Source organism: Tauraco erythrolophus, chromosome Z, assembly GCF_009769465.1.
Source record: "Tauraco erythrolophus isolate bTauEry1 chromosome Z, bTauEry1.pri, whole genome shotgun sequence".
Lineage (NCBI taxonomy): Eukaryota > Metazoa > Chordata > Aves > Musophagiformes > Musophagidae > Tauraco > Tauraco erythrolophus.
In genome coordinates, this window is record NC_141496.1 from 82,555,891 (window position 1) to 82,569,237 (window position 13,347).

A 13,347-nucleotide genomic window follows, 5' to 3' on the forward strand; every position below is an offset into this window, starting at 1 on the left:
ATTCTGGAGACAGAAACACTTAAGCAGGCAAATGCCCAGCAAGCATGAATGTGTTTTGATTGCATAAGATCTAAACACAGCTGCTGGTCAGGTCCTGGAGAGATGATGGGAACCAAAGCCCACCTGTAACCTAATACAAATATAATCAAATTAGCAGACTGCTAGGAAAGTAGTCTGAGGGTAGAGAGGGTCTATTTGGCATGGCAAGAGCAGATGTCTGCAGGCAGCAGCAAGGGCTGTGGCAGACCGTGTGATGTGAGTGGGAGGAGAGCAGTCTGCTTGCACTTGCATCTCCAAGGCCAGCACATGGCTCCAGCTCCCTCCTTACAGAGAAGGGGGCTGTGGCATGGGCTAGTGTTGGGAAGAGAAGTACATCCCTTAGCTCTCTGCCTGTGGCATATGCAATGAGGGAGTTGGAGATCTTCTACTCTGAAGAACTAGATAGAGAAGAGGAAAGCGTTATCAAAATAACCTGACAGGTTTTCCATCATGCTGATGGGAGTTCATATTAAAGTGTCTGGAGAAACCACTCCTCCAGTCTGAATCCGTGTCAAGGAGATAACATGTGTCTACAAAATAATTACTTCTCACCATCTCTCAGCTTATCTAGGGAAAAAAAAATGTTGGGGGAAGTATGTGCTGTTTGTTCAAAAAATAGGAATGCTGTCTCTGTATGTTCAGAAGTAGAACTGAGATCTGGAAGTGTGATGGACTGTAAGAAGAATTCCAGCAATAGCAGGCCTCTAGCAACAGCAAAACAAACCCCATTGCTTTGAAGGAACAAAGCGGGGAACAACCACCAAAAGAAAACCCAGAAAAAACCAGTATCATTAACACTCTGAGGAGAACTAAGGAGTTGGGCAATGCAGGTAAAACTAACTGATTCAGGTAAAAATTTTGCAGTTAAAAGTAGTTATCTGCTGGAAAGATTATCAAGGCACTGGATTTAGACGTCATTTATGTCAAACACTAGATATTACCAAGGGTGTTGGAAGGTCCCACTCTGTAAATTGTCTAAGGCTTACTTAATCCGTAGTCTCTCTCATCTGGATCGCTTTCATGCTTCCGCCATCTGCAGCAGAGGTGTTGGAATATCATAGTCATATGGCTGAAAATTATCAGAGGCGGTGGGAGAACAGGTCTTTCATGAAATGTCATGATTAGCTGGTATCTTTGAAACTTCCATACTTGGTTGGATATGGATTTGACTTCAAAAAATGTATTGCTAGAAGATGAGAAGAGGAAAATAACATCAGATTGAAATGATTTTGGGTACTTTGCTGAAGATGATATGACAGCACCTTACCTAGACATATTTCACTAAAGGTGACAAATGTTTCCTTGTCACAAAAAGAAGAAAAGAATTTAATAAGTTTATGCTTCAGCAAAGCACAGAGGCAATAAGTCATTTCAAAAGTATCTTACTACTGTTTACGACTGCTCTGTACAACCCCTGAGTATCACAACAACCCGACGAGGCAGGAAAGTATTTTTATTCTTGTTTTCCGTATTATTGGGAGTGAAAGATGCCATAACTGAGCTTTGCATTTTTGGCTTCTCTGCCCTGACTCCCATCAGGTGTCTGTCCTTGGAAATGAGACAATGTGAAGAACTTGGCATTTCTCTCATTCCCTGGATACAAGCTACTGCCTCTTTCCCTCGCACCCTCACATCCTCTGAAAATGGCTCTCAGCCAAAATCTTCCGCTTAGCAGCCTTCTTAGGTTGTGAATAATGTCCATCCCCCTCAAGTCCGTAGGTTGCAATGTGTCACTCACTTGAAAACAGCAATGAGGAGGTTCACCAGAAGGATGTTTGCAACCAAGAGGTAACAGGCCATGATGGCAGGAACAATCCATGCTCCTGTCTTGCAGGGAGGTAGCTGGATTATTTTGCCATCTTCTCTGGTTTCATTTTGACCACAAGGAGCTAGGAACAAAAATGCAAAACAATGCGAAATGGGAATGATTCTTATTTTTTCAGTGCTTTTTACAGAAATATTTAAATATTTATAAAGGCCTGCCTGCCAAAGCAATATCTTCCAAATAACAGTGGCATTGATGCTCCTCCCAAGAAGTCTGCACTTGCTATTGCAGATTTTACAAGCTGTGGTTCTTGTTATTGTGTGATATTTGCCGTGAATATCAAGGTATTGCCCTCAGAAATTGCAAGAGGCATGTCTGGTTCCATATAGCTAAAATATCATAATACTGTGGTAGTAATTAGAGGCTGTGCAGATAAAATGGTCAAAATGTTTAATCCTGGAAAAAGCTTTCGTGTTTTTTTTTTTAAATGATGAAAGTTTGGTCTGTTTTGATTGACAGAGAGGGATGTGATAAATAGCCTAAGGAAAAAGAAGTACATGAAAGTAAATTAAGAAGTAGACATTTATTGCTGTGAACTGCCTGCCCAGAGCCCCTCTGGGACATATTTCTAGTGATCCTCTGCTATTAAGAACTTTTGACTGCATGCCTGGAAACAGTAGGGGAGATTATCAAGTCTTTATGGTACCAGGTATAGGGACATGTAGGCAGCAGAGTTGCCACCTGTTTGTTCCCCAAATGTTTTGGAACAAAAATGTTCTTGGTATTAATGTTGTAGAACTGAAGCAGGGGGAGAGAAAACATTGTGAAACAGTTTTCCATGCTTACTTTTCAACATGCCTTCACACACTGTGGTAGGCAATCTGCATTTGCAAGTGTGTGTTCAGTTTATGTCTTTCTAGCTTCAGACCTAGCAGTCCTAAGTATCTCTCTAATCAGTTCTTCAGGAAAATAACTGAAGAAGTGGCTTACATATACAGACCATCTTGATAAACTTTGTGCAGCCCTACAGCTAGCTTCCACCTGTCCCCATCAAAAAGGAGTTTAAATGAGGAAATTTCAAAGCCCTCAGCATTGGCTCAGTTCCTGCTGGTATCAGTGAGACTTTCCCATTGACTTCATAGACAACAAAGTTTGTCAATGCTGTTACGTTTTGTAAAATCCCACCCTGTGTCAACATATCCATGATTTCCAATACCAGCTACGACTTCCTCTCAAAAAGGTCCTTCTGACCTCGGTTCACAGAGCATGGGATTCAACTGCGAGTGTCTGTACTGGCAATTATGTGCTGTTATGTGTGATTTGAGTACTCGGTTTTGGGCACTACGTATAGCTGTTGGGCTATTACATACAGAAATAGTATAGCCATATGGGACAGAAGAATACATGATAAATCCACTTCAAACATGAACTCTCCCAAAGTATTCAGCTCATGGAAAAGCAATCGCACAGCCAGATACAAGCCATACTACTTTCCCAAGCAGCTCTGTTGTGTCTGTACCTAAGTGCCACTAGTCCTTCCTCCTTACAAAAGTACATTTTGTTACTGGAACAGGCTAAGAGTACACAATCCTTTACTTCTCAGAAAGCATCACCTTGCAGATTGTTTAAGTTAGTGCTGATTTCATGCTTCCCACACTGCTCCAAGCAGCGGTTTCATTTAGACATTCCAAATGCCATCTGTGAGCTGCTGTGAGAGCGGAGCTATGTGCACTCAGCCTTCACCTGGCAGAAACTGGGACATTCAATACCTCTTGGTATCAGCACTCAATGAGGGACTTACATTTCTGATTGTGTGGAAACACTAACTTGCTTAAATGTTGATTCAGAGCTACAAAGTCCAACACAACACAGTACTGAAACCCATCATGATTTCACCAGTAATGGAACAATCACTCTATCAGTTGATGAAACCTGTTGTCCTTTTGTGCGCTCAAGAACAGAACAAATAATGTCTTTTGTCACAATGAGAGGAATTTGAGAAAAGCATATTTTAAACCTTAGCTCAATTAGATCAATAACTCAGCTCAAAACCTGGTTACAATTCTATTATCCCATTTTTTCTATGAAAACTAGAGAATTTAATCTTGAAAAAAAACAGTTTTGACAACTACCAAGACAAAAAATATTTCTCCAACTTTATTTGCCTATCGCAGAGAATTTAGAATACCATTAATGTATGCCTATCAGTTCATGCCACACAGTGGCGGCCAAATTAGACTTCCTACAAAGACAAGTTTCCATAGTCTGTTCTATACATGCACAGATGTTTGGCTTGTCCTGAAAGTTTGCAAAAGTTTTTCTCTTTTGCATGTTCTGTTCTGGGAACAATTTTTAAATAACAACGGAGTACTAATCTCACGGTTTATTTTATGGAGAAGCAAGCTACCACTTAATCTTCACATCTTCAGCTGCATGAGAAAATGTGTGATGTGCGTCCAAAGTGCAGAAGCCTGTGTTCCACTGCATGTCACTGAAATTAACATCTTATTCCATCTTTAAACTACATCATTAATTTAAAGAGATTTTTTTTTCACTATTAAATAAACTGTTTGTTTAAAATAATTACTCCCAGGGTGCGAGAAGACTTTGTTACAGCAACCCAGGACAGTTCGCCTCCCAGTCCCAGTATGCAGAGGCCCAAGCACATCCTGTCTCCTGCAGGGCTCAGCTGCCCGGGGTCCCCGTTTGATCGGTGTCGGTGTCCCAGGGCTCCCAGCTGGGTAACGTTACGCCTTCCATAACGCCAAAGCTTTCGCTTGCTGAGCGTTGTGCCTCATCCCTGAGAGATCTGCACCTGTCTTTTGCACATAACACTCTGACCATTTTAATCGTGTTTTGAGAAATGCGTTAGTTTTTGTAGTATGTGCAGTAATGTATTCTGATGACAAGCTTTTTCAAAGCATAATTTTAACGGGTATGAAAACATACTCGTAATTTTTCACATTACAGCCTTGCTTTAGCAAAAAATAGAGAATACTTAATTCTAGTGAAATGTTTTGCTGAAGCAAATTCTGTTAGTATAACTATATGCATACTTCAGGTAACTGAAAAACCAGGTAGTCTGATGCTTACAGGCCACTGGATAGAGGTAGGACGTTAATTCCTGAACTTGGGCTTTAGAAAATAATAATTGCCCAGAGTTTTGTTTTCAATTACAGACATTAACTTCACTCAGCTTTCAAATATTGCATCCTGACATCTGTGGATATCCATGTTTTTTGCATCTTTTGTTTCCTTTTCCACAATCTTCTTCCTGGCTCTCATTTACAGTTTCCTGTATGAGCCTTTCCTGCTACATGCCTAGCCCTTCCTCTTTCCTGGCCAGCAAACAGTTGCAAAGCAAACAGCAGTAACCCACGTCTCTGCGGGTTACTCTCTGTTTTGGGCCTAAAGTGGCGGCAGAGCTTGGGAAGAATTTGCTTCCCTGCTGTAACTACTGCCATGACGTGGGCGCTGCTCGTTTTTACTGTGATTTGGGTGGAGAGGCTGGGAAACAACAGTTGCAAATTTCCGCGTCATGACTCTTGTCCCAGCTGCACCCTTCCAGAGTAGTTGTGGGAGGTAACGGGAGAGAGAGAGGAAACTGCATAACTGAACAGCTTTGTTACCAAATAGCTTTGAAAATTTCGCATGCAAAAATGGATAACACTTGTCCAATCTAAGCTGATTTGTTTGAAATTACAAGATTGTGGAATAGGTTTATATGATCACAATTCTAAAGAACAAGGAAACTAATAAGTGCATATTAACTAACAAACAAACCTATCTTTTTTTTTTTTAATTCAGGTCTAGACATTTTAAATGCACTTTCATCACCCTGTTTATGAGCATATAGGCATTTTCCAAATTTGGTCTGCACTGAACCCGAAGGATGTGAAAGCATTTAATAATGTCAAATGTCTAAGCTACCTTACAAGCTTGCCAGGCTGGTAAATTCTGAAAAATGGCTAAGTGCGCCGCCTAGGGCTGTCCACTTCTTCACTGACAGAGAAAATACTGAACTCTGGGAAGTCTGAATCTCACATCATTGCTCTCTTCATCAGCAGAAACGTCCAGGGAATTGAACAGTGTCTCATTACTTCAAAAAAGTTGCTTTAACTACACCATTGTGACCTTACATGTTGATTCTTGCTCTCAGCCAGATTAAAATGACTTTGAAGCATCTCTCCAATCTGCTGGTATTTTAATCATAATTTACATAAATCCTTGTATTTTTCTTGTTCTCTCCAGTGCTTTCTCTCTCTTCTCCTCCCCCTTACATTAAAAATATCCAACAAAATGGAATGCAAAATATAACCTTAGAGGAGCGCTAGGAAGGGGAACACTGCTGCAACTCAGGCCAGAGAGACTTTTAAAGTGGTGTGTAGGCTGTGCGCAAATTTTATCCTCTGTCTTTGTCTAACAATGCTAAAAATATTGCCTGTGCCGCAGAGCTGAACAGGTATGATTTAGCCTGTTTCATGTAAAGCTGCTCCGTTCATTCTAATTCCAGAATGATCCACACAAATGACAGCCCTTACAGGAAGCTCCTATGGAGACATGAAAAGCATGAAACCTCTAAGATTGTACTGAATTTAGTACAAAATTTTCATTTATACTAAGAAACCTTTAAGAACTTTTTGAAAAAAATAACAGACTGAGAAATTTGAAGACTTTTAAAAATGTCTTTGTAGTAATTATACTTTCCTTTTAAGTTCATTGGATAGTTAAAAATGGTGTATACTTGTCTCTCATCTTCTGAAACAACTGCGGCTACTTGGCATTCCTCCAATGCAAGTAAAAAAGAAGGAGGCCCCATCATTTTCTCTTAAACTATATAAGTTTTTCCAATAAGAGAGCAGGCACAGGGAACAAACACAACTCAGGCTGATCTTCAGATGGTACTTGAAATGCTGTCAGCTGGAAAGAAAATCCAGATGCAAATCTGACATGTGAACACCAGGCAAATCTGAAAAACAGCCCAAACCAAAAAAAGCAAACCCGTGTTGGCTAACAGCACTCTCAGTTGCTTTGCCTTCTGAATACAGGAAAATGTGAGGTCTGCTACTGATTTTCTACAGGTGACTGACATTTCTCAAGTTGCCATTTATGTCATCTATCTATATTTTTTGCCAAGCTAACTCACTCTCCGAATAATCATTTCCTCTTCAGCATATACTTTTGTATCCATAATATTCTGGAGACGCAGATAGCTTGGTCAGATGAAAACAAACTTCTTTGCGTGTGACCACTGTGTTGTGAACTTTTTGGCTAAAATTGCCAGCAATAGTGCCAAAGTAAGTGAAGTGAACCGAGGGAGAGAATTTACAGCATTTGTGGATTTCCTTCTGGACAGACATTCACTAAAGCACCTAAGCACCTGGCGGCTGCCCCATGGATCCCATCAGGTAGCACAAGGCTCAGCTGGATTAGGAAACGCAGCCTAAAAGTGAGTCAGTTGCATATACCATCACTGGTTCTGTGACCCAGATCCCCCTTCCTTCCGCAGCTAACAAGGTTGTGATGTACTGTCAGTCTGAGAGGAACTACGTTGGGACTGGTTTTGCTCTTTTTGTTGAATTTACCTGAAAATTTGAACACATTAACTAAAAGATTAACTCTGCTTCCCTGCCCCTTGCCCCTCCCTTTACAATTGGTTGATAGTCAGAAGTTTGTAAGAATGTAGTATTTATGTACTTTTCAATGTACTTATTTAGGTACGTTTAATAAACGACACCACTGAACAGAGTATTCATACTCCCAGAAGTGAGGATATAATTCTCTCCCCACTTTTGAGTTGAAGATGACATCACATGCCAACAGGACACTAATGCACACTCCAGTTACTGTCTGTATTTAAAAAATTAAATGAGTACAGGGATTATGGGTAAGAAACATAAATGTATATGACATGCATGATTTTAGAGCGAGGCATTTAGCTATTTTTTTAACAGTGCGGTGTGTTGAGATAAAAATCAGAGTAGACCCACTGGATGGACAGGCTGGCAGCTGATGAGATGGATCCAGACATTGTATCTGGTCAGCCTTAATAGCACGTTTCACAAAAATGAAGAAACAGAAAATGAAGAAAAAAGAGAAAGTTAGAAATTTTAGAGTAGCACACTTTTTTTTTTTTGTACATTTCTCAGACACTAGGATAATCTCCAGGAGAATGGCTCAAAAGTGTAAGCATTTCCAAGTGCAGTGCTTTTGCTGAATCCCAAACTTGCAAATAAAGTTGCAATATCAAACACTAAAATATAAAGAAAATCACAGAGAAATCTTTTTTGTTTGCTAAAATTATAGTAAAACAGAAAATCTGCTCCAAGCTATAAAGTTCAATTGCAGTTTAGATGTAGCATAACAATTTTACAACATGTTTATCTTATTTGAGAAAGTACAAACACTGTAGTACTCTAACATGAATACAGTGGCTGATTTAGCTTAGAACAACTTGGAAAACATATATAACAAAAACTTCCAAATAGTGAAAAAACATAGGCATACGAGTGAAACCTTTTGGATGCCAATCAGGTCATTTGGATTGTATAACATCACCAACCATTTGCTCATCCTCCCAGTCTCTTCCAGAGGTGACATTTTTGAGACAACTGAGCCTCAGACAGACATGACATATTGCACATATTTCGTGCTGAAAGAGTGGCAGATTCTAATTCCCTGCATCATCTGTCTCTCAGGAAGGAGGAACTAGGTGCTGCTTTTCACTTTGGCATCACCACTTTTGCTGCAACTCCTAGTTTCCTTGACACAGACAGAATAACATGTCTTTACTTACAGCTGGAGTTGAAACTATCAGGAATTTCACTTTCCCTAAGCCTCAGAAGTAATTACGCTGCATCTTGTTGCACAGTTTAAATGTTAGGCATCTGAATAACACACAAGACTATGCCTAAATTCTCATGCAAGGGTATGGAGCCTGCCACCCTCTTTTCATTCTTGAAAAACACGCTTCATTCAAAGACAGTTTAGTTTCTCATGTTTCAGGGTTCTAAACTATAATCAGCACTTGATTAAAAAAAAAATACCAGGAACTTTTTACTCAGCCAATTGCCATGTTTGTTGCACTATGGTAGTTACTTAGTACAACATCAATAAATGGCCACTTGTAGAGGGACAGACAGAATTCTGCTTGTGGAAGGAAGTCATAGTTTAATGGAATAAACCTTTACCACTCTATTATATTTTGGAGCAAGATGAAGTTTTATACCCCCAGCTATTATGCCTTTGGAATTAAATGAATTTTTAAAAAGAAAAGGAAAAAGGATAAAGATGAAGGAATCAGGTAAAAAGCTAAACTCAGTGAGAAGCTCTGTGATTCTAGGTATTTGTTTACTTCCTTGCATGCCATGCTACCTTTGAAAACACAGTGGGGAAGTAAACATAAAAAAGAGGTTTCATCTGTATCCACAGTAATGATTCTATGCTAACTAGGAAAAGGAAATGAACACGGAACTGCTGAAATATCTCCCATGTGATATGTTTATGTCTGGACCTCTGAAACTCCATACGTTGGGGAGATTATTGATGACATAGATACATTTATTACCTTAACCAGCTGAGGAAAAATCGACACATTTTTTCCATTCAAACTTGGTCAATACTGAACGAGCCGAAGACAGATCATGAAAACACTGCCCTTTCCTAGGGTAGTATGTCAGATAAAAAGGAATATCCTAAACAGAGCTTTGATGGATGCCATTTGCCATTGGAAAAGATACTTCTAAGTGCTGCCAAAGCTTACGCATATTTAAGTAGGAATGATGAACATCAGTTGCATGTCAGTGTTTGCTAAAGATACACTGTTTATGATTCTTAGTTTGTTCATCTACCACATCGTTTCTCATGTCCACCCCTCTCCTTTGGCGTAACGCACAGGGTGGCACCAGGAGGTTTAATTTAAATGGAAAACTGGTATTTTCCTGATCATCAGCCAAATGAATCCTGAGGAGACAGTATATGAAATACTGGCTTTCATTCTGTTTGCACTGATGTGAGCGTAGTCTTGCCTTCCAATAAATAAATGAAGCAAAATTCTAATAATGGATCTACTGTCCCCAAAGAATTGCATCACATGGTTTAGTGTAAAGGTGGTGGCAGTGAGTAGGTAACAGACAAAAGAAAACAGACAAAAGGATTAGATCCTTATGAAATGCAGGAGCTGAAGGTCTAACCCAGTATTATTAGACTTGATGCTCAGCATGAAGTTAGGTAAAAAGTACTCAGGTCTAAAATCAAACCAATGGATGAGAAAAAGAGAAGTGACTTTTTATGCCCCAGGTGTACCAATGAACTCATGGTGGATACCTGGGAGGGTATCCCTGTCACCCAACTGGTAAAAAGAACCATTTAAAACGTTCTTTATGTGCAAGATAATTTAGTGTTACAGATTTCTGGTTAAATAATTATGAAGTGATGCCAGAAGTATGTTCTGAAACTGACACCCCAATATTAGCTGAAAAAATATTTTTATGACTGTTGTCTGTGATGAAGGAGTTCCTCTATCCTGAGCCATTTATTGAGCACACACACATGATCTAATAGGACATCATCTGATCAAAGTTGGATACCTGACTTTGGAGTATGAGAATCATAAACTTGCTTACGGTCTATCTGGTCTGCAAACACTTCCCCATAGATCATCCAATAAGGCATGTAAAAAATGTTTTTCGCCAGCTTCCACGAAGGCTCCTCATTGGGGAAGAGAATAGCCTGTCTTGCGACGCCAAAGCTCATCAGAACCACCAACATTATGATGACAAAATACATCATGTCTATCATCTGAATGTAATGACAGTAAAAGAGAGAGAAGGGACAAGAATTAGATGAACTTATTTGTCCATATTCCTACTATTATATGCTGTTAAAAAAGCATATTAATCTTAGAAACAGAATTTTAAAAAAACAAATTTCGAAAAGCCATTCTCAGTTTTACACACAAAAAACTTCATTTTCAAAAAAGTGAAGCAGTATTATTCCGTCCTTGTTTTTACCCAGTGTTGCTTTTAAGAACAATTTAAATGTTATGAATAGGCTGAAAATGCAAGGTACCATCTGGTCACATCAGTTGCCTGAACAAGAACATAGATTCACTGGAATCAGCAGCCTGGTCTGTGCAAGGGTCACAAGATAATGTATTGTTTATAGGCACCTAGTGGCAACTGTACCAAAACAAAAGGGCTGACATGGATTATTTTATTCACTGGTAGTCATTGTCTTGGAGCAAAGGAAGGAAGCTGCGTCTAACATAAGGAGTAACGGGTGGCAGAACAGCCTGTTACTGCAACATAAGGGACACCATGGTGGTAACCAGTGAGAAGGGAAAGCTGTGATACTGGCTGGACTAGAAATCAGCTTGATGGGGGAGTCTGACAAAGGCCATATTTAAAAAAAAACAAATGCAGATAACACAGACACTCAACTCTATTCTTCTCCATTGTTGAAGGCCTCATTAGCATATGCACAAGTTTAATTAGTGCTTGCAAACAGTGCCTACCCATTAAAAATGTTCCTGGAAAAAGTGGGACAGCGATCCTAGGAGGTGCTGAATAGAGGCTGAGAAGAGGAGCTGTGCTAGAAAAGACCCTCCAGAGGGCAGAGCGATGGGCATCAACCAGGTACAGCAGAGATGCTTTATAAGCCAAAATGAATGTGAAAAAAATGAAAGTACTGTAAGGTCACTGGTAAGATCCCCTTAAAACCTTTAGTTACAGGTTTACTGACAGGTCTTTAATTATAAGGCTTGTTACGACCGAGCTGTTATTCACAGCTTTGGATGTAGCTTTTGTCTCTGGCAAAGCTCAAGCCAAAACTCCTCTAAACCTTGTGAGTTTTAATCCCTTCAGTCTTTTCACTTCCTGGCTCAGCTGCATTCTGCCTTCCCTGTGAGGCAGGTGTGCAACCAACCTGCATCTCAACCAGTGGCCTTACTGCTCCAAGGGGGACCTGCGGCAGCTCAAGGGCAGGGTTGCTCATGGCAAGAGCTGGCGGAAGAGGGGACTCATTTGCAGCAGATGGATCTGGCACTGCTGCGGGGGTTCTTCAGTTTCAGAGCACAGAGAGAGAGATCTGAGGTCTAAGGAACATTGAGAAAATATTTAACAGGGAAAAGAGTGGGGTACAGAGGCACAAACAGAAGAGGATACTCTCATGTTTACTGAGAGAGAGGTTGTAGGAGAAAGACACCTATAGGGCAGGGCTCTGGTGAGAGAGACTCAAGGAGCTGCAAAGAGGGAACTGGAGACAAGTGAAAAAAAGGCAAGGGAAAACAAAAATCTTGAGGTCCATAAAAAATACAGGGAAGAAAGAAAAGAAACCCGGGGACATGAAAGAGGAAATAAAAGGTTTGGCCTCATGTTGCAAGAAATTAATTCTTCAGTGCTATTCTCTACTCAAGCTGCGTATTAGCTTTTCCCCCCTTCAGTTGAGTATCTTTCTAAAACCTTACCAGCTTGTCTGAAAACTGGTGAAATAAATGCACGAGTTTCCACTGGCTCTAATGGGCATTGTGTCAGGCCCTTTGGCCTATAGGGTGAAATTACAACGGCTATTTTAAGAAGGCAATGGCCATTTCAATCATTCTGCAGAACTCATTAGTCATTGATTTAAAAGAAGTGATAAAATGAGGAACTGCAGGTTGCTGCAGTTTTATAAACAAGCTGGCTACGTTTCCCCTTTTTCATTTGCACAGAAGCCAAGAAAATGTTGACATTCCCACACAGTAAGTGAACCGATATACCTCTAACTCTCTTGACATGCCACAGTGATTTCATTTCATTCCCAAATAATAGGGGAGTAAATCTATCACTGTGCAGTGATCAGAAAAGCACATTATAATAAGCATGCTCTGTTACTGCAATCAGTAGATAATAATAAACTTGGTCATGCAGCTTCCTCCTCCGATCTTCACCTTAGCTTTAGCCCATTGCTTTTAAACCGCTCAAGCCCATTCCTGCCCCTTGTTTCATTCTGTTTGTGTATTTGTTCACAGTGCCCAGAGGTAAAACCTATTATGACTGTTTTGCCGCATACAATGTAGAGGCAGGTGAAGAGAAAGTTCCTTAACGTTGGAAAGACGGGAAGAATCATCTTTTTCCTCCTAAGTCTAAAACTTACAATAGAAGCTCGGGATAAAAGTTCAGGCATTAAATACGGGCTGTTGAGGAACTCAATAGCTGTGATGGGCTTACTCTGTAGAAACATGTATAACCAACCTGATGTTCTCCATAGTACTGAATAGTGCTTGCAAGACCATGAAATGAAAAAAAGCCCAGAACCCAAGGAGGTAAATGGACATGTGATTTAAACAAAAATACACAAGGGAGACCATTGCAGCCTGAGCAAGCAGGTGCAATTCTCAGGGAAATCTGTGCATCACATAAATGAGCTAGCCATTGCACAGGGGAATAAGTTGGGCAGAGAATAGGTGTGAGAGGCAAATTTGTGTAACTCAAACCAGTTGGGCATTGCATGTGTGGGCAAAGTGGATATGCCAGATTTGCTGAGTGCATGGAAAGTTGGATGAG

General features: G+C 40.2%; 1 protein-coding gene across 6 annotated transcripts in view; it reads right to left on the reverse strand.

Annotated features, from left to right (window-relative positions):
* Positions 1–13,347, reverse strand: part of TRPM3 (transient receptor potential cation channel subfamily M member 3) — a 446,851-nt gene that overhangs the window by 10,126 nt on the left and 423,378 nt on the right. For 5 of the 6 annotated variants that reach the window (XM_086629266.1, XM_086629272.1, XM_086629270.1 and 2 more), the window contains 3 exons: positions 10,429–10,603; positions 1,778–1,928; positions 1,026–1,225 (listed from right to left, as the gene is read on the reverse strand). In XM_086629266.1, coding sequence (XP_086485392.1) covers positions 1,026–1,225; positions 1,778–1,928; positions 10,429–10,603 — 526 coding nt within the window. Of the gene's footprint in view, positions 1–1,025; positions 1,226–1,777; positions 1,929–10,392; positions 10,604–13,347 lie in introns of all 6 variants that reach the window. The other variant, XM_086629267.1, reaches the window with a different exon arrangement.